This window comes from Eschrichtius robustus, chromosome 3 (genome assembly GCF_028021215.1).
Source record: "Eschrichtius robustus isolate mEscRob2 chromosome 3, mEscRob2.pri, whole genome shotgun sequence".
NCBI classification, from domain to species: domain Eukaryota; kingdom Metazoa; phylum Chordata; class Mammalia; order Artiodactyla; family Eschrichtiidae; genus Eschrichtius; species Eschrichtius robustus.
The window spans coordinates 167,314,752-167,335,994 of NC_090826.1; the positions used below are offsets into that span (position 1 = coordinate 167,314,752).

Below are 21,243 nucleotides of genomic sequence, written 5' to 3' on the forward strand. Positions count from 1 at the left end.
TGTATCTCTGGCATCTTAACAAAAAGTAAAAGTGCAAAATTTTTTCTTGAGTATGAACCCTTAAAAAGCTTTTCTAAAGAATAGTAGCGCTTCTACAGTACATTTCAAAATCATAATTTTAAATATAAAGATCACATAAATGATACATATTTATATGTTACTGCACAGAAGCTTAACAAATCCATTCATAGAAATACATTCGAAGAAGTAGAAATAATTCTATTATTTAAAAAATCACTCTGTAACTTTATAATAATTTAGTTTACATAGTGCAATCCAGCTGTTCTAGGTAAGGGATTCTATTTTACCTTTCCTGGGATGAAGCAACAGAGATTGGAGTCCACATACTTCATGAAAGTCATATTTAAGAGAGACAGCCTTGTTTCAACAGCAGCGAGGATGTCTGCATGACGAGCTAATGAATGGTTTCTCCTTTCTGACTCTCTTCTACCAAAAAAAAAAAAAAAAAGGCAACCATTAAAAGAAGTACTGTGGACTACAATGTTAACCAAACAAAATGCCTTAATGTAAGTCTAACATTTACACGTTAATTTAGAAATCTACAATTGGGTCATAATTCGTTTAACTGTAATGATAAATGAATCACTATGTTTAGAAATCCTTGCCAAGGATTAATCCAATACTCACTGATAAAATATTTGAAAAAAAATAGTTTTTTTTGGTTTTGTTCTTTGGCTTTGTCAAGCCTAATGGCTATTAGAGAAATTAATGAAAGAATTACACATGGACATAAAGACAAGAGACCATATATTTTTGCCTATAAAATCAGCTCATTTAAACTTTTAAAAAGTTTTATTGAGACATAATTCACATACAATAAAATTCACTTTTAAAGGGTACAATTTAGTGGTTTTTACTATATTCACAGTTGTGTTCCCATCACCACTATCCAATTTCAGAACATTTTCATTATCACAAAAAGAAAGCCAAGGGTAAGCTGTGACAAAGTGAGAGAGTGGCATGGACATATATACACTACCAAACATAAAATAGATAGCTAGTGGGAAGCAACCGCATAGCACAGGGAGATCAGCTTGGTGTTTTGTGACCACCTAGAGTGGTGGGATAGGGAGGGTGGGAGGGAGGGAGATGCAAGAGGGAAGAGATATGGGAACATATGTATATGTATAACTGATTCACTTTGTTGTACAGCAGAAACTAAAAAGACATTGTAAAGCAATTACACTCCAATAAAGATATTAAAAAAAAGAAAAAAAAAAAAAGCCTGTAACCATTATCAATCACTCCCATTACCCAGCCCCTGGCAAGAACGAATTTACTTTCGGTTTCTATGGATTTGCCTATTGTGGACACTTCAGATAATTGGAATCATAATCATAATATTATGTGGTGTTTTGTGTCTGTCTTCTTTCAGTTGGCATAGTTTTCAAGGTTCATCCATGTTGTAGCACGTCTCAGTAGTTCTTCATTCCTTTTTATTGCTGAATAATATTCTATTATATGGACATACCATTATTTTGATTATCCATTCATCTGTTGATGGACCTTTGGGTTGTTTCCACTTTCTGGCTATGATGAACAATGCTGCTATGAATATGTGTGTACAAGTTTTTGTGTAGACATATTTTCACTTCTCCTGAGTATATACTTAGGAGTGAAACTGCTGGGTCATTTGGTGACTCTATGTTTAACTTTTTGAGAAACTGTTTTGTAAAGTGGCTGCACCATTTTATAATCTCACCAGTAACATGTGAAAGTTCCAATTTGTCCACCTCCTTCCCAACATTTGTCTTTTTAAATTTTAGCCACCCATCCTAGTGGGTGTAAACCAGTATCCCATACTATTTTGATTTGCAATGCCCTGATGACTAATGATGCTGAGTATCTTTGATGGGCTTTTTGGCCTTTAGTATATCTTCTTTGGAGAAATTTCTATCGAATCCTTTGCCCACTTTCAAATTGGGGTTATTTATCTTTTTATTGTTGAGTTATAAGAGTTTCTAATACCATCTGGATGTAAGTCCTCTAACAGATACATGAGCTGCAAATGTCTTCTCCCATTCTGCAGGCTGTCTTTTCATTTTCTGGATGGTGTCCTTTGAGGCACAGAAATTTTAAACTTTGATGAATTCTCGTCTGTCTACTTTTTTCTTTTGTTACTTGTGCTTTTGGTGCCGTATCTAAAAAACCACTGCCTAATGCAAGTTCATGAAGGTTTATGACTATGTTTTCCTCTCAAGGTTTTATAATACAGCACTGACATTTACACTTAAGCCTGTAATTCATTTTCAGTTAATTTTTGTATATGGTTTGAGAAAGGTTTCCAACTTCATTCTTTTGTCCCAGCGTTACTTGTTGAAAACACTAATCCTTTATCATTGAATTTTCTTGGCATTCTTGTTGAAAATCAATTGACTAAAAATTTAAGGGTTCACTTTCTGGACTCTCAATTCTATTCCATTGATCTGTATGTCTATCCTTTTTTTTTAAATTAATTAATTAATTTTTTGGCTGTGTTGGGTCTTCGTTGCTGCATGTGGGCTTTCTCTAGTTGTGGCGAGCGGGGGCTACTCTTCATTGAGGTGCGCAGGCTTCTCACTGTGGTGGCTTCTCTTGCTGTGGAGCATGGGCTCTAGGCGCATGGGCTTCAGTAGTTGTGGCACACGGGTTTAGCTGTTCCGCAGCATGTGGGATCTTCCCAGTCCAGGGATCGAACCTGTGACCCCTGCATTGGCAGGCAGATTCTTTTTTTTTTTTAATTTTTATTTATTTATTTTTGGCTGCATTGGGTCTTCATTGCTGCGCACAGGCCCTCTCCAGTTGCAGTGAGCAAGGGCTACTCCTTGCTGTGGTGCGCGGCCCACTGCGGTGGCTTCCCCTGCTGCGAAGCATGGGCTCCAGGCTCATGGGCTTCAGCAGCTGTGGCTTGCGGGCTCCAGAGCGCAGGCCCAGTAGCCACGGCACACAGGCTCAGTTGCTCCGCGGCACGTAGGATCCTCCCAGACCAGGGCGCAGCAGGCAGATTCTTAACCACTGCGCCACCAGGGAAGTCCCTGTATGTCTATCCTTATACCAGCACCACACTCTTGATATTGTAACTTTGTAGTAAGTTCTGAAACTGGGAAATGGTAGTCTTCCAATTTTGCTCTTTTTCAAGATTGTTTTGATTATTCTGCGTCTTTTGCATTTCTATAGCAATTACAGGATCAGCGTGTCAATTTCTGCAAAAAGACTGCTAGGATTTTGATAGGGGTTGCACTGAATATATATATCAATTTGAGGAGTATTACCATCTTAGTATGAAATCTTCCAATCCATGAACATAGAATGCCTTTCTGTTCATTTAAGTCTTCTTTAATTTCTTTTAACAGTGTTTTGTGGTTTTTAATGTACAAGTTTTATACTTTTTTGGTTATATTCATTACTAAGGTTTTTTTATTCTTTTTGATGCTATTGTAAATGGAATTGTCTTAACTTCATTTTTGGATTGTTTATTGCTAGTGCATAGGATTATACATACATTTATTTATTTATTTATTTGGCTGTGCTGGGTCTTAGTTGTGGGACACGGGATCTTTCTTTAGTTGCAGCATGTGGGACCTAGTTCCCTGACCAGGGATTGAACCTGGGCCCTCTGCATTGGGAGCATGGAGACTTAACTGCTGGACCACCAGGGAAGTCCCAATACAATTGATTTTTGTGTACTAATCTTGTATCCAGGATCCCTGCTGACCTCGTTTCTAGCTCTAATAATTAATGTATTTTATTTACAACATCATGTGTATACAAGATCATACCATCTGTGAATAGAGTTTTACTTATTCCTTTTCAATCTGGATGCTTTTTATCTCATTTTCTTGCCTAAATGCCCTAGTTTGAACCAAAATGTTGAACAGATATGGTGAGAGTTGAACAAACCATAGTAAAATGATTTATTGTGATCTGTGTACCCTTTGCTACAAAAACTTGGAAACCATTTAATCCAAGTAAACCCTTAGTGAGATCAAAAACAAACAAACAAACAAAAATCAAGAAACAAACAAAATCCCCAATTGTAAATTATTGCCAATGCTAACCATAACGTACCTTGGGAGTTGTGCTTTAACTTGTTTCTGACATAGATTATGGTACCTCTCCACTTTTAGAAATCCCTGATTCAACATTCTCTGGCAGACCAAGTCCATTCTTTTACAAACCTATGGGAAGAGAGAATGAGAAAGAAGAATTTTAAAAAGTAAAAACCAAATTGGTAACAATTAACTTAGGCTCATAACTGATGGTTCAAAATTCTCTGTGCTAGTATTGTTCCCCAGTTTGCTATCTGAATCTTTGAATCAGTATATGTGGGTGAATCCCTCATTGTAAATTACAATATTGCATTTAAAAATTAGTATTATGTGTAGGCAAGGAATACTTTACTCCTTAAAAAAAAAAATATATATATATATATATTTAATTTTTTTGGCTGCGAGACATGGCTTACAGGATCTTGGTTCCCCCACCAGGGATTGAACCCGTGCCCCCTGCAGTGGAAGCGCTGAGTCTTACTTTAGGTATTTGTTGAATGTTTTGATGTATCCCTGCTATTATGGTCAGAGACTACAGTCCTGATGATCATTAAAACAACATATTTGAAGGTTTTTAATAGTTTGAAATAAGAAAATTCTCCTTTGGCCAAAAACATATTCCAACTTGAGTCTAACCGCTCACAAAGTTTTTATGATCTATAACCAGAATGAGAGTTTTTAATTATTTCTTCTAGTGATTTGGGTTAAGTATGACAGATTATGATAGCCAAAGCCTATACTAGATACTGTCATATCCTCCAAAATATTTCAACATGTACAGCAGAAACTTAACTACTTTGAATCCTTTAAAAACATGGTGTCTTTTTACAATAAAAATACAGGATCTGAAGTCAGAACACCTAAATTTGACTCCAACCATTATACATCCTTGAGCAAGTCAGCTTCTATTTGAAAGCCTGAATCAGACATCTGTAAAATATGGATAGTATCTAATATATAGGGATGTCATTAGGATTAAATAACACACACTAAATCACTTGGTAAATTATAAAATGCTATATAAAAATTATGTTAAATAAATTTTATTTAACTTACCACTAATTTGAAAACTTTGCTTCACATACTTAGTTCTTATATTTCTGAGATATCCCAGTATCTTTTTTATCTTAATGAAACCTACTACACAGAATACATTTGTTCTTTGTTTCCTGAGTATTTTGCAGTGACTCAAAGTCATCAACCTGGATGTTAATTCTCACTGTATAGGTGTTGTTGAAAGTGCAACGCTGAGATATTATTCAGATAAATCTACATCAAGGCTAAGTCAACTAGGCAAGGGCCGTCTTATGCTTCTATCTCTCATAGCACCTAAAAACAAATGCTTGACAAATACTTGAAATGAAATACTGATGAAACTTTTGATACAAGTTTGCTTTCTCCTGAGATTATAGGGACAAAAATTCTGGTAAACTGGGTTGAGCTAATAAAGGTTTTGATACTCTAATATTAAATACTAGCTATTCCCTAAATCCCAGTATGCCAAATGAAAGGTATGAAGGTAAACAGTTCTTTTCATTTCAAAGTAAATGAAAACATAATAAGGTTTAAGTACTGATACTAAGAGTAATTCTAAATTATATTTTAAAATATGGTGGAATCTATTTCTAACTAGTAAGTTATAAACATTTGTTCAGTGTCTACTGAAAAAAAAAAAACCCAATATGTATTAACATAAGTAACTGTTTCTAAAACAAAATATTTAATGAGTTACATTTTTATAAATCTCTTTGATCCGTGGTTTAACAGAAACAAGTGAATTTTCATATCTGCTTCTTCTGCATTAAAGGATGAGAGTGAAAAATGCAAATAATATATTAGTAAAGTAATGAAAATATTTTAGATTGTATAGACTCCCTGAAAGGGTCTTGGGAACCCCTCTGGTAAACCTGGACCACAAATGAGAACCAGTGCCCTAATCCTGCATAATAAACATGTTGCCATGAACACTGGTACTGAACTTTATGTGAGGAAAAAAGAAATTTTATCATGTTACTGGAGGAAGGAAAAGAGAGTATGTCTTTTTGTGTGTGATGAGGGGGAATAAAGCAGGCTAAATTCTCATCTTTTGTAGTAGGAAGTCAACAGATATTATCAAATAGAAGACAAACAACCCAAAGACTTGAAAGTAGTGCCTCTGAGGAATAAAAATTGGGGGTTGCATTGTTGTTAACGTTGTTAAAACTACTTGATGTGAGACACCTTCTAACACAACTTTGTAGAAAAATACTTTTTCTATTTGTGGACTCTATAACCTCTTTGATAATTTCTGAGTTAAATACTGGAACTAAACCCACTGTGGTGATGATTTCCTAATTTTTTTAAAGTCAAATCATTATTCTGTACACCTTAAACTTATACAGTGCTGTATATCAATTACATCTCAAAACTGAAAAATAAAAATGTTTATTTACAAAGTGAAAAATTAAGGTCAATTACTGCTGTACTAATTTCCAAGGTAGTTTCTAAATTATTTTATTATACTAGAATTTTGCTGCACTGAATCTAGCTAAATACTAGAATTTAGGTATCTCTTAATAGTCCAGAAATGCAATGGAATGAGTACTGACTAGTATGAGTATACAACTGACTGGGGGATGAGAATATGAATAAATAACCAGATAAGGTCAACCAAGGGACTTCACATGATACAAGATTTGAACTAGGCTTTAAAGGAAGAGGGGACAAGAACTGCCAAGTTAATACTGACAGAACAAAGGCACAAAGCCTGGAAGGAATAAACCATTAGCAAGCAAACTACTTCTGAAGACAGATCAGATATGTAGACAAAGCTTAGAGGAATAAAATCTCTCATGTTTTGAGCAGGAAAATAAGACAGTAATGAGAAGTAAGTTTAAAAGGAAAAAGATCACTCATTTTGGGAGAGATCTAGTATTGGTACAGTTGATTGGTCATTTTCTGTAAGCAACTGTAATGTTAAGACTAAAGATATGGTTCTGGAAATTTCACATGAAGATAGCTGAAACCACTGCAGATGAATACCAAATGAAGTAAAAGACAAGAAAATAAAGGCTTATAAATGGAGCCTCAACTGACCATTATAATTAAAAGCTGGTAAAAAGATCAGCAAATATGCACTTAAAACGAATACTGTAAATCAACTATACTTCAACTAAAAAAAAAAAAATTAGAAAATAGGAGGTCACAAAGACAGACAAACTAGAATAGCACCACAAAAGCCAGAAAGATTTGAAGCATTAGTTGATATTGTAGGAAAAGAACAGTATTTAATGTGGTATTCTTCCATTCATAAATGTTCTATAAGCACTGACTGACCGATAGCATAAAAACAAAGACACGATAGAGCATATATCTATCTTTTGTTTAGGATTCAGAAGGAAGCAAAGTGACCTCTGAAAAACAGCAGTACACTAATTTTCCCCAAGGTGAGCAGGTTAATGTTAACTGCTGACAATGTATGTTAACTTGCAAAACAAAATTATCTTATTTAAAGTGTAGCTCTAAATTTGGGGGTATTTTAATTATTTCCAAGGCTGAAGGGAAGAAATTTCATTTTTCCATTTATTAAAACAAAACAAAAATCCTAGCAATTTGGCAATTTACCCAAGACAGAAAAATAAAATTCTAGAATCTGATATACAAAGATGATGACTATGTCAAAAACAATCAGTGTATTTAGAGATTAGGAAAATATATACTATAAAAACAAAAGGGAACTAATGGAACAAATCAGTCTACAATGAAGACGTTGAGCTTGGTCCCTCTGTTACTTGCTGCTCTAGTATGAAGAACAGATTTGTTTTTTTCTTTTTTAATTACTTCAAGATTTAAAATGCCATGTTTATTCTTTTTATCATTATCTAACTTTAGTTGTCAGTAATAAAAATTTTTCTTCACTTGTGTTTATTTAGAAATCTTTTTTAATTTGTTGTGCCACTATGGCCCTTCTCAATGCAAGACACATACGCCATAAATCCGTGAAATCCACACTTTTCCTGTCAAACCTAATCTCTAATATCAAATCTTAGTTGATTCTAAGATGTACATTTGACAGTGGAATGGTCTTCCAATATATGATATATTACAATATAATTGCCAGCATTTCTTTCTCAGATATGTTAGATGCCTTGAAATATAGTATGCTGGGCTTCTTCAATTTTGTTTAAGACGCTGTAAAGACTTTAAGATATGTTATCAATTTAACAAAAGCTCTTCTGGAAGAAAAAAAAAGTACTGCCACAATAATATACATGCAATTTGATCAAGATGCATTCTCATTTCAAAAATGTTAAAATGGGGACTTCCCAGGCAGTCCAGTGGTTCTATCCCTGGTCGGGGAACTAAGATCCCGCATGCCATGCGGTGCGACCAAAAAAATAGAGGGGAAAAAAAAAAAAAGGTTAAAATATGAAACTATACCTTGGAATCAAGGAAATACTGTAATGGAATCACATTTTTATGTACTCATTTCGTGCTCTACAGTTTTCAAATGAACAGTTCATGTTTTTCTCCAATTAATTAGGAAGCTATTATCAAAGATTAGGCTGCTTATTAGACCCTTGAACTGAAAGGGATGTAGACACCAGAACCCGTCCTTTCTTTTTATAGTGAGAAAACTGAGGCCTTAAGAATTTATATGACTCGTCCAAGGTCATCCAGCTACTCAGGGGCAAAAAATGAAATTAAGAATCAGGGTTTTCTACCAAATAGATACTTATTGTTTATATATATACATATATATGTATCTGTCTAATATGGACTTTAATCTAATATGGATTACTCTCAGTTTCCTTATTTTTTTGTATTGGCTGCACAAGATTATTTGAAGGATTGGAGAAGTGCCTAGGACGGCACCTCAATAAAAACCAAACTATGTGGGGAAAAAAAAAGAATCCAGGTCTTCTGATTTGTATCTTTTTAAATTTAGTGATCAGTAGCTATACAGATCGAAATGATTATCCTAATTATTCTCAACTGATTAGAGTCTCAAATAATACTGCACTGCTATAGAAACTGTTGGCACTAGTCTAGAAAGTAGGACTTCTTTATTTTAAGGACATTAGTGGGGGGTTCTTACTACACTACTAAAATTTAGAGATGGAGCTAGACCAAGATCTTCCTATAATCCTCTCAGTCAGACAAATCTGCTGTGTAGAACATTTGACAAGCCATCTGGGCTGGATTCTTCAAAAAGTCATGAAAGAATGAAAACAGTGAAAAAGTGGGAGGAATGTTCTAGATTAAAGAGTCTAATGTTTTATTAGATTTAAGAACCTTAACTACCTCCCCAACCCCTCCAAGCTATAAAAAAACATTTTGAGGACAACTGAGAAATCTGAATATAAAATGTAATATTAAATCCCTTGGAAGTGATGATATTGTGATTATATAGAAGAAGTATTCAGGGGTGAATGTCATTATATTTGCACCTTACTTTCTAACGGTGAATGAGCATACAAGTGAAAGAGATAAAGCAAATGTGGCAAACAGTTAATGACAGGTGATAAAATCATTTAAAAAATGAACAATGAATGAGCCAGGCCTATTTGTTTTTTCAGTGAACTCCTCTTAATTTCCCTTACCTATTAAAAATATTGATACAACTTGCCCCCTCTTTCATAAGAATACTTTAATCTTTTATAAAAAAATTCTATCTACCTGGCATGGATTGTTTAAGATACAATACTATATACAGAGAGAGACAGAGTTAATTCTCAATCGTCTGCTGGTAAAATTACAACAAATTAAAAATTCTCTGGGTGTCCTCCCTAAATATTCACTTGGAAAGAAAATATAAATTTATTTTAATATTAGCCTGAGCAAAACAATTAGGATAATTACATGCCTTTTTTTTTGCTGGGAATGTTCTTCTACCTCTGACTGGATGAGAATTCATGATCTTGAGGAAGCCTCCCCTGATTAACCTCAACATTCTTGTATTTACTACTATGCACTTGTTGTCCTAGTGCTTTGTAAATGCTCAAGGAAGGTGTTTACGTTCTGTCTCAATGATGATACTATGGACAGGGTTACTGATTGAACACCTTTGCTTTGAGATTGTGCAGGAGTGAACTGTCCCCAAAATATTATAATTTCTTACCTATACTTAAGTACCTGTTAATAAAATCAATAACCTGATGATGACATGGTAGGGGACAAAAAAAACCCAGCAACGCAGAGAGTGTATTTTCTATAATACAGTGATACAGAGCAGTGGTCCTCAAAGTGTGTGACCCTTGGGATTCCCAAGATCCTTTCAAGAGTTTGCGAAGCTAAGCTATTTTCATAATACTAAGATGTTATTTGCCATTTTTATGCTTATTCTCTCACAAGATACAGAATTTTCTAGAGATAACATGACATGTGATGACAGCCAAGGGAATTATGCATTGCGTATTCTTGTGTTTTCTAGACTTTTCAAAGGTAAGCCCTTAGGGTCCTCAATAACTTTTGAGAGTGTAAAGGGGTCCCGAGACAAAAAAATTTGAGAACTATTGGTATAGAGCAAGAGATAGGAGGAAGACAGCTTGCCTACTTAAAAAAACAAGTAATGGCTTCCCATTTTCCTTCATATTTTCTACCAATCAACCCTCTCTACAACTGAAGTTTTCAAACACATTTAAAGAAAAGATGGGAAAGGAACCAGAAATGGGTAACAGACTTAACTAGATAGAGTGCTCTAGAGAAATATCTTGGGACAAAAGCATGTATTTATGTACCTTGTTACCAACGGGAAAATTTCATTCCAGATAATAAGCAGGACTTCTGAATTTAACTTTTAGTCAAATTTGTCCTGAACCACTAATAGGATTCCATTAAATTTATAGGAGCTCCACTAGAATCACAGAGGAAAAAGTATGATAGGATCTCTCTAAAACAACTTTTTTTTTTTTTTTGGGCTGTGCCACGCAGCTTCCAGGATCTCAGTTCCCCTACCAGGGATTGAACCCCAACCCCCTGCAGTGAAGGCGGGAGTCCTAACCACTGGGCCACCAGGGGATTCCCTAAGACAACTTGTAAAAAGCCTCCCATGCTCATTTCTTCAATGAGTGAGAACACTGTACTCATGAGTCAGTTATACGTTCAAAGTCAACTTTGATCTGCTCTGTAACTAGCTGTAGGACCTCACTTCTTAACCTGTGCCACTTGTTTCAAAAACTCCCATACCTGTCAAGGAGGCCTAGGTGACAATCTAATGCTGCATCAGCACAAATTTGTGTGATTTACTGGCAAAACAACTCAAAGTACATGTTTTGTCATTTCAAAAGTTGTGTTCATCCAATTAATTTTAAATATATTGGAGAAGTTAAATATTTAAAGAGTTATTTTTATGTAACCAGGATTTCCAAGTTCCAGGTACGTTTTTGGAGCAAATAGTCAATGGCAGAAAACAAAACAAAATCCAGTTTAATAAGGCATTTGGACACTCCCTTGGAAATAACTAAACTGGAGAGTCAAACTTCAATAATTCATGGCAACAGGAAGCAAATTATCAACTAAACTGCACAAGTAATTGAAAAATGTTATTTTAGCCATTTCAACTTAGAGCAAATCTTTTCAAGAAAATACAGAGTAGTTAAGTACATGGATCAAGCACCTGTCCTCTAATTTAGGTGCTAACAATAGTTATGACTGAGGTCCTAATAAGGCAAGTAAATTGGGAAGGAAGAAAAAAAGAAACACCTGAAAAATAAATAAACTAGCTCATCAACCACTGAATAGCTGACATTTAGCTTTATGGAAACCAATTCTGTTCTTAATTAATATCACTCTCTTCCAGTTATATCCAACCTAACTCCACTCAAGAAACTACGGAATTTATATGCCAGATAGCAGCACACACGCTGCTACTGATTTTCTGGCAAACTGCATTTAGGTATAAATGGTCACTTAAATGAGAAAAGGCATGTAAAGGACCTAACAAGCACTATCTCTAGGCAGCCAATTTCATTAAATGATCGTGATTAAATTAATGCTGACATCTAGTGGCAAGAAAGAATCTTTCATGTTACTTGAATTGTACCTTATGACATCAAACCAATGAATCTACAACCAAAGACCCTTCCAAATCCCTACAAAAGATTATCCATTTAATCTAAGAATTATCCATTAACCTTAAGAAAGGAATAAGAAATAGTTCCCCATTACTAAAACAGAGGAAAAAAAAACATCTTTAAGATATAAAACTGGCAGCAGAATCTTTTTGGGGGGTAGGAGTGGAGGGGTGGTAAGGGACTCCTTATGGAAAAAATCTTTGAAACTACAAATTCGTATCTTTAAAACACTAGAATAGATAACTGCTTAAAAATTAAGAATGCAACTGAATATTTCACTTGAAAGAGATGTCATTTACTAATAAATTGTGGGGTATGTTTTTAACTTTGTCCCCTAGGACAGGCTGGTTTTCCCTTTAAAAACGTTTTTAATTTTTAAAAAAATAAAATGACCAACAAATGAACAAACCCCCCCACCCACCCCAGTTTTCCTCAACACTTACAAAACAGAACTGTGAACATCCCAAGCTTTACAAAGGCATTGTCTGGCTGAAAGGCTCAATTCAATCAAATGCTATGCCCAATTTCCAGACACCAGGAATGTATACCATGAATTCTGATCAAACATCATCCTTTATAAAAATTTGAAGGAATATTTAAGATCCTACAAGAAACTGGATGACATGTCCTGTAAATTAAGGGACAATCATTTTGAAATATCACTTTTCAAATGAAGAATTTTCCATCCTGCAGACTGGCATGGTTACTATGCTGTGTTGACAAGAAAAAAAAACCAACTGTCCACCAGTTTGAATGAATATTTACAAGCTTCCTTTAAAAAATAAGTATACTTTCATTTCAAAAATACAATTATAATCAATTTTAGATTGGAGGTGTAAACCTAAAATAAGGCACATTGATTATTCAGAAAATGCTATACACAGCACATTCAGCAATATGTCTTTGTCCTCTTAAAAACAACCCGACCACAGATTCGGTCTGCAATCATTTCAAAATGTCCACCTCCTTCAATTTCCTTACCACTTAAAGATAAATTCACTGAAAGGAAGCAAAATACCTGACTGAACTAAGACATTCATCAAACCTTCAGTGAAACCTCTGGAATGAAGAAAATCCCAATGGCAATTTATTTTCATAAATCATGGACTGAACTACTGTGATTTTAAGGTATAAAACCTCTCCTAAAGCTGGCGGGTGGGCGTAAATCACTAGTTAGAAAACGAACTGCAGGAAAGAAAAAAAACCTTCTCAAGGGGCAAGTTGCTTCACTGTGGGTGGGAAGTATCAGGGGTGAGGCAAAGCCGGAATAGTCACTTCTCAGGCCTCTACTTTACTGGTCAACTAGGGCGCTGGGGTTGAGGCTACGTTCCAATTCCTCCAAACCTCTACCGGCTTTCGGGAGGACCGACCGATCCGACTTTATTTTCTGCAACAAGAAAACTTGGGGGTGGGGGGCGGGGGAACAATACGTTATTCTCGCAGACAAACCAAATCTAGCTGGGATCATCTCGCCTACTTCGGAGTGCTGGCCCCCCAACTCCGGCCGGGGGCTGGAAGGTAATATACAAAAGGCAGGTGGCGAGACCCCTCCGGCGTCCACATTCAGGTCGGGAGGAGGTGGGAAGCCCAGCTCCCGCTGCCTCCCCGGCCGCGGCCCCGCTTCCGGGTGGGGGGCACGGAGTCCCCCAAGGCCAAGTTCCCACAGGCAGCCGCCCCCAGCCCCAAAGCAAGGGCAAAATCCGGACAAGACCCGCGGACAGGCCCCGACAGAGACTTTGGGGCGGGAGGGGCGCGCTCGGTGCTCTGGCGCCGGCTGCGGCTCCCTCCCCGGGGAACGCTCTTTCCCTCTCGGGCCCTCCCCAAACCTCGGCCCGGCGGAGAGGGCGGCGGGGGTCCCGTGGGGGCCTCACCAGGCGGAGCTGGCTAATTTCGTCGTAGGACATAAAGCTGAGGATGTTTTCGATGGCTACGATGGGCAGCGCCACGAGCGTGTTTTGAGGCAGCTGGTCCGGAGCCAGCGCCGGAGCCGGGGGAGCCTGGGACCCCGGCTGCGGGGGCTGTGGCGGGGGAGGTGGGGGCAGTCGCTGGGTAGAGCCGATGGCCGAAGGGGAGCCGCCGTCGCCGTGGCCACCGCCTCCTTCCTCAGCCATCCGCTCCTCCGACGCCGCCGCCATCTTGGGGGTTTGATTCCTTCCTCCCACTGCAAGGGGAAGAGGGACACTTCCGGTGCGTCACTTCCGCCTCTTGAGCCGCCGGGGAGGGGCACCTGGAGAAGGGGGAGGAGCCCGTGGATGACAGGCGGAGAGAGACACATTGCTGCTTGTTCAAGTGGGAAGAAGAGAAGAAAGATAGTCTTTGTAAGCCCTTTCTTCTAAGATTGGAAACGACTTGAGGGCAAGGGAACCCTGTCTAAAATTAACTTCATCGTGCAATTTTCTTAAAGTGCTTCCAATTTTCTTAAAGTGCTTTCCTGATAAAGGGAGATAAAAATTACGTTAACTAGTAGGTGTCGATGGAATGATGTAGAGTATCATCATTTTTCAAGAACCATAGTAATAATTGATTTAGGTAAAAAGGAATGAGGGATTGATTAAAACTACCGTATGAATGAACTTTGAATACATGTTCAATTAAAGAAGCCAGACACAAAGGACCACATATTGTATGAATCCGTTGATATGAAATGTCTGAAATAGCCAAATCGACAAAGGCAGAAAGTAGATTAGTGGTTCCCAGGGGCTGGAAAGAGCAAAGGAAAGGGGAATGACTGCTAAGGGGTGAAAGGTTTCTTTCTGGGGTGACGAAAATGTTCTGGAATTAGGTAATGGTGATGGGTGCACAAATTTGTGAATATACTAAAAACCAATGAATTGTACACTTTCAAATAGTGAATTTTATAATACGTGAATTGTATCTCAATAAAAAATTGATTTAGGCAAGAATCATCAAAAGATGCTAAAACTAGAAAGTAAAGGTGTGATGTGGAATATAATATTTACATAGTCTCAAAATAATCCCCATAAATTACCTATCAATTACAAAATAAAAAGGTTTACAATAGTGAAATTTGGTGGACACCACCACAACCAAATGATCAAAATTAACATCTGAGTTATGGGGGGAAACGGATATTATACAGCTCCTGATATGATATCTTAAAAAGGACATAACATAATGTGGTATTCCTACCAAAAAATACATAACCTGTATTTGAGGTAGACAAATCTAGGTAACTATCCCATCATCTTAAAAAAGGTTAGTGTCATGAAAGACAAAGACTATGAAATTTTACCAGATTAAAAGAGACTAAAGCAACAAGATCACTAAATGCATGGGTGATCCTGGATTGGATCATGGAGTAGGAAGGAGAGCAATAAGAACACTACTGTGACAATTGGCAAAATTTGAATATGGAATATATGTTAGATAATAATATTATAATCATATTAAGTTTCCTGATTTAGATAATTTTATTGCGGTCTCATAAGAGAATGTCCTTCTTCTTAGGAAGTACAAAAGTTTCAAAACAAATGATTGCTTTGTTTCAATTATTGAAACCAATGCTTGTTTTGGAGATGTTTCCCAATCAAAACAAATACTTGTAACTAAAACAGATATTTGAACTTCTGGGAGTTCTGAGTTCTAAATGTGGTTTTTACACCATCAGCGTACCATAGGATCGTTGCAGGATAATGATCTCTAGTACAGGATGGACCTACGCATGTTAAGATCTGTGTGTTTCTTGTTTCATATTTAATGAGAGAATAATATTACCTTCCTTTATTTCACAAAGTTAATATGAGGATGAGCTGAGATAGAAAATGGGTGGACTTTTGAATTCCTTGGATTAAAGATGTTCAAGTCAATTTACTGTAATGTAATATAGTCACTGTACATTATCCTGGCCCCATTATCCATCTGCTTTCCTGGTTAAGGTTCTGAGAGGATAGGATTGGGTTGGGTGCAGTGAGGTATGCTGGGGGCTAAGCTATTCAGTGGCACCTCCACAGGAAGATGGACTTTATATATGAAAAGAGGAAACTAAAACCAGACATTGTTTTTCCTATTTGTTAGCGGATTTGTAACATATAGAAAGAAGGGTGAACTCATAGACTAACTAAAAAGAGTTTTGAGGGTTTCTATGGATTCTAATTAGCCATGTATTTTTTTTCCTTTTTAATTGCAGTAAAAAAAAAAACATAAAATTTGTCATCTTAACCATTTCTAAAAGTACAGTTCAGTAGTGTTAAGAATATTCACATTGTTGTGCAATCTCTAGAACACTTTCATCCTGCAAAACTGAAACCCTGTGCTCATTAAACAACAACTCCCCATTCCTCCCTGCCCCCAGCCCTTGGCAACCTCCATGCTACTATCTGTTTCTATGAATTTGACTATTCTGGACACCTCATGTAAATTGGATCATTCCAGTGTTTGTCTTTTTGTGAACTGGCTTATTTCTCTTAGCATAATGTCCTCAAGTTTCATACATGTTGTAGCATGTGTCAAAATTTTCTTCCTTTTTAAGGCTGTATAATATTCTATTGTATGTATATCCCACATTTTGTTTATTCATCAATGGACACTTGAGTTGCCTCTACCTCTTGGCTACTGTGAATAATGCTGCTATAAAAATGGGTGTGCAAATATTTCTTCAAGATCCTGCATCCAGTTCTTTTGGATATATGCTCAAAAGTGGGATTGCTGGATCATATGGTATTTTCATTTTTAACTTTTTGAGGAACCACCATACTGTTTTCCATAGCAGCAATAGTACTTTACATTCCCAACAACAGTGCACAGAGGTTCCAATTTCTCCATATCCTTGCCAACACTTGTAATTTTCTGTTTTTTTTTTTTTTTGATAGTAGCCATCCTAATGAGTGTGAGGTGATATCTCCTCATGGTTTTAGTTTTCATTTCCCTAAGTATTAGTGATATTGAGCAGATGTTTGTTGGCTATTCATATGTCGTCTCTGGAGAAATGTCTATTCAAGGCCTTTGCTCAGCTTTTAATTGTTTTTGTTGTTGTTGAGTTATAGAAGTTATTTATATATTCTGGATATTCAACCTTTTTCAGGTAAATGATTTGCAAATAGTTTCTCGCATTCTGTAGGTTGTCTTTTCACTCTGTTTATTGTGTCCTTAGATGTACAGAGGTTTTTAAGTTTGATGTAGTCCCACTTACTTATTTTTTCTTTTGTTGCCTGTGCTTTTGGTGTCATATACAAGAAATCATTGCCAAATTCAATGTCATGAAGCTATTGCCTTTTTTTTTTTTTTGAGAGATATAGTTTTAGATCTTACATTTAGGTCTTTGATCTATTCTGAGTTAATTTTTGTATACGGTACAAGGTAAGGATCAAACTTCATTCTTTTGCATATGGATATCCAGTTTTCCCAGCATTATTTGTTGAAGAGCCTGTCCTTTCTCCATTAAAAATGATCTTGGCACCCTTGTCATAGATCATTTGACCACATATGAGTGGGTTTATTTCTGGGCTCTCTATTCTATTCCTTTGGTCTACATGCCTATCTTTATGCTGGTAGCACCCTGTTTTGATTATTGTAACTTTGTAATAAATTTTGAAATCAGAATGTGTAAGACCTCCAACTTCATTTTTCTTTTACTATTTTTTTTTTTAAGACACATTTTTGGACTAGATGAGTAGTTTCCTGTCATGGCACATGTCTGAAGTTCTATTATGAGATGCATTTTTTTTTTTTTAATTTAAAGCTTTGACTCTAGGGAAAGTTAGCCCACTAAACTTTCAATTCAGCAAGTGCTTATTGCTTGCTAGATGGATAAGGCACCGGGAAGATACTAACGTAACTGATGTTTCACATCCCTGAGAGGATGTGAATCTGACTGCAACATTGGCTACCACATGAATCCACTGAACTGATTCCACTGACCTGGCTGGCTGGACTGGCGTCTCCTTATTTCCTCATATACAGTCTTTCTAAAGTTTATTTGGAAAGAAAAGTTGAATTTCATGGACTATTTTTCATACAAAGTGATTCAGCTTTCTCCTGCCATTAGAAAAGTGTGTAAACAAAAATTATAGGAACATGTAAGTAGTAGTTAATTCCAACTTAAAGGATCAGGGAAAACTTCACAGAGGTTACATTTCAGCTTTACCTAGAAGGATGATGGTATTGGGATACTTGTGGACGCTTTCTTAATTAAAAAGTGACGAAGGGTATGAGGACATTTCAAACAAGAGGAACAGTAAGAGCAAATAACACGAACTATGTAAACAACCAGAAGATCAGATGGAAAGTGCACGTGTATACAGGATTTTGGACTTTAATTCTATAGACTAGTGGTGATTATTTTTGTTCTTAATTCTTTTGAAACGCTTGTGCCAGTTATCCGTTTATTGCCTCTGAGCTCTAAATTCACCCTTTTTGACTGCTTTGTGAAAACAGATATGGGCCCTGTAAATATTTTTCCTTCCCAGAGAGATGTTGCAACAGGAAAGGGTTTTCTTACTGGTTCCAGTGTGCTTGCTTGGCAAGCTCCTGCAGCAAGCACGTGGGTGGCTTCTCCTGCACCAGCTCCCACACTGCATCGTAGTTAGGAGCACCCAGTAGACAGCAGCTCTCCCTGGCACCTCCTCCTCCCTCGGATGGTTTTGTAGTAAAGTGCCTCTGGTGAGACACCTCCCGGAGAACAGCTTTCCGCTTTCAGTAAGTCTCAGAGGGTGGATTATTTCCAGCAAGTTTTGCCAGCACAGCATGACACAACCGCAACTTCTCTGCTGTCCAGTGAGACACAGCTGTGCCCTCCAGCAAGGTTTGGGCCTCAGGCCTGGAGGAGTGTCTTCGGCACTGCTCTATCTTAGTTCAAAGGATATGGCTGCTCCTTATATTTGCCATTTCTATATTCTTTAGAGTTCTCTTTACTGCTTACTATCCAATCTCTCATTGTTCCAATCTGCTGCTAGAGGTATTAAATCTGTATATTAAAGTTTTCCTGTTCAAAATACTGTATGGTTTCTCTCTCTTGATTGGACCCAGACTGATAAAGTAGCGAAATTGATTTTTTTACAGTGAATACCTTTCAAGAACCCTAATACAGAGACCAGGTAAAAACAGATCTTTTCTAGTTAAAGCCAAGTGGAAGACTCAAGACTCACCCCATTCAACCTTTCTCTTGCGGCCTGAGGCAGCTTCTCAAAACCTGCCACTCTGCAGACACGCGAAATCTATTGCTGTGGGCAATTGGAAGCCATTTTGAGGTAGAGAAATGACTTGATCAGTGGTGTGTTTCAGAAAAATTCTAGTGATAATAGGAAGACTAGATTGGAAGGCAGAGAGTGGGTAGGTAGTGAAACTGTAACAGGGAAGAACAAAATCTGACTCCACATGGGATCTGTTTCTTTTACTTTATTTATTTATTTTTATTTTATTTTTGACTGTGTTGGGTCTTCATTTCTGCGCGAGGGCTTTCTCTCGTTGCGGCAAGCGGGGGCCACTCTTCATCGCGGTGCGCGGGCCTCTCACTGTCGCGGCCTCTCTTGTTGCGGAGCACAGGCTCCAGTCGCGCAGGCTCAGTAGCTGTGGCTCACGGGCCTAGTTGCTCCGCGGCATGTGGGATCTTCCCAGACCAGGGCTCGAACCCGTGTCCCCTGCATTAGCAGGCAGACTCTCAACCACTGCACCACCAGGGAAGCCCCTCTTCTACTTAAATCTTTGCTCTCTTTTGCTTTTTGTTACTATAATCACTAAAAGGATGTTGTCTATAGCTATTGATGTACATAATGGCCTCCCTCAGGGAACCCTGCCCCTCTGCCTAAATGTTAAAGTGCCTTTGTTCAGCTCACAGGGAAACATTCTGACCCTGCCCACCTGTGAATGGCTGCAAGAAAGAAAAAATTAACACATCCCCTCCCCGAGGCTGGCCAAACTAGGAGATTTTTTTGCAACACTTAATGGCCTTTTTACTTTTCATCCTCACCTCCTCCCCCTCTCTGTTCTATAAAAGAAACTAGCGTCCAGACCCCCATAAAATGGTACTCTAGGACGCTAGTCCGCTATCTTCTCGGATGCCCCGCTTTCCAAATAAAGTTGCTATTCCTTGCCTCAACACCTCGTCTCCCAATTTATTGGCCTGTCATGTGGCGAGCAGAGCGGGCTTGGACTCGGTAACAATACCAGTTAGGAGGATAGTGTAGTAGTTAAGGAAGAATAAGATTTTGGGCCTGAAATAGAGCAGTGACTTTTAGGATGGAAAATAGAAATGCACAGAAAGTTAAAAATTGTTAAAAGTGACAGGACTGAAAAAAACCTGACAGTACTTAATGACTGGATGTTGGAAATAAGGTACTGGGAAAAGTTAAAGATGACACTGTTATACAAACTCAGCAATGGGATGACTGGATGGGCTGTGAATGGAGATGAGGATTATAGGGAAAGGCTCAGGCTGCGGGTGGGAGGAGAGAAAATGAGTCTGATTTGGGGCATGTTGAGATTAAGTGCCTATGAGGCGCCCAGAGAATTATAACAACAGCTCAAATTTTTTGAATACTTACCATGTGCCAATGACTCTTCCAGGTACCCTAATTTTCTTTATGCTCTGTTTTTAAATGTATCCAGGATTTTGTTTTAATCAGGTATAGTAAGATGACAGACATAGAGACAACTACCTTGAAAGGAGAGTTTATTACTTATAATTCCCGAGAGGAAGGGGCACACCACATCACACACACACACACACACACACACACACACACACACACACACACACACACATTCCATGTGAAATCATGCGGGGAAGCACCACGATCAGCTATGAGGCAGAAGGAACAGAGGGGAAAGTATGGCCCAGGGCCTTTATTGTGGTTTTCGGGGGAAGGAATGGGTGAAGCGAGATAGGCAAGTTGACCAAGTTTAGGATTGGATAGCTTGAACAATTTCAGCAGGCTCTGGGCTACCAGGTTGTCTCTAGTTGTCCTGTACTTGGCTCTGGGTTGATTTAGGGCAAGGGGATAGTGTTCTGAACTGACGGAGGCTGGTAAAAGGAGGTGGTTGGACTCTGAATTGGTTGGTGTGCATATCAAAGACATGTTCAAAGACAAGTTGTTTTCTGTCTCTAGGAATATGCAAATCCTGGGAGAGGCAGTCCTTCCCCAGGTTGAAATGCCCCAAGATGTCAAAGCATCATAAAATATAGA

General features: G+C 37.7%; 1 protein-coding gene across 1 annotated transcript in view; it reads right to left on the reverse strand.

The window, feature by feature from the left end:
* FBXO28 (F-box protein 28) overlaps positions 1-14,255 on the reverse strand; it is a 31,020-nt gene extending 16,765 nt beyond the window's left edge. Inside the window, exons 1-3 of the mRNA XM_068541770.1 lie at positions 13,975-14,255; positions 4,069-4,178; positions 309-447 (exon numbers count right to left, since the gene is read on the reverse strand). Coding sequence (XP_068397871.1) covers positions 309-447; positions 4,069-4,178; positions 13,975-14,238 — 513 coding nt within the window. The 5' untranslated portion in view covers positions 14,239-14,255. The remainder of the gene's footprint in view (positions 1-308; positions 448-4,068; positions 4,179-13,974) is intronic.
* Between the last annotated feature and the right edge of the window lie 6,988 nt (positions 14,256-21,243).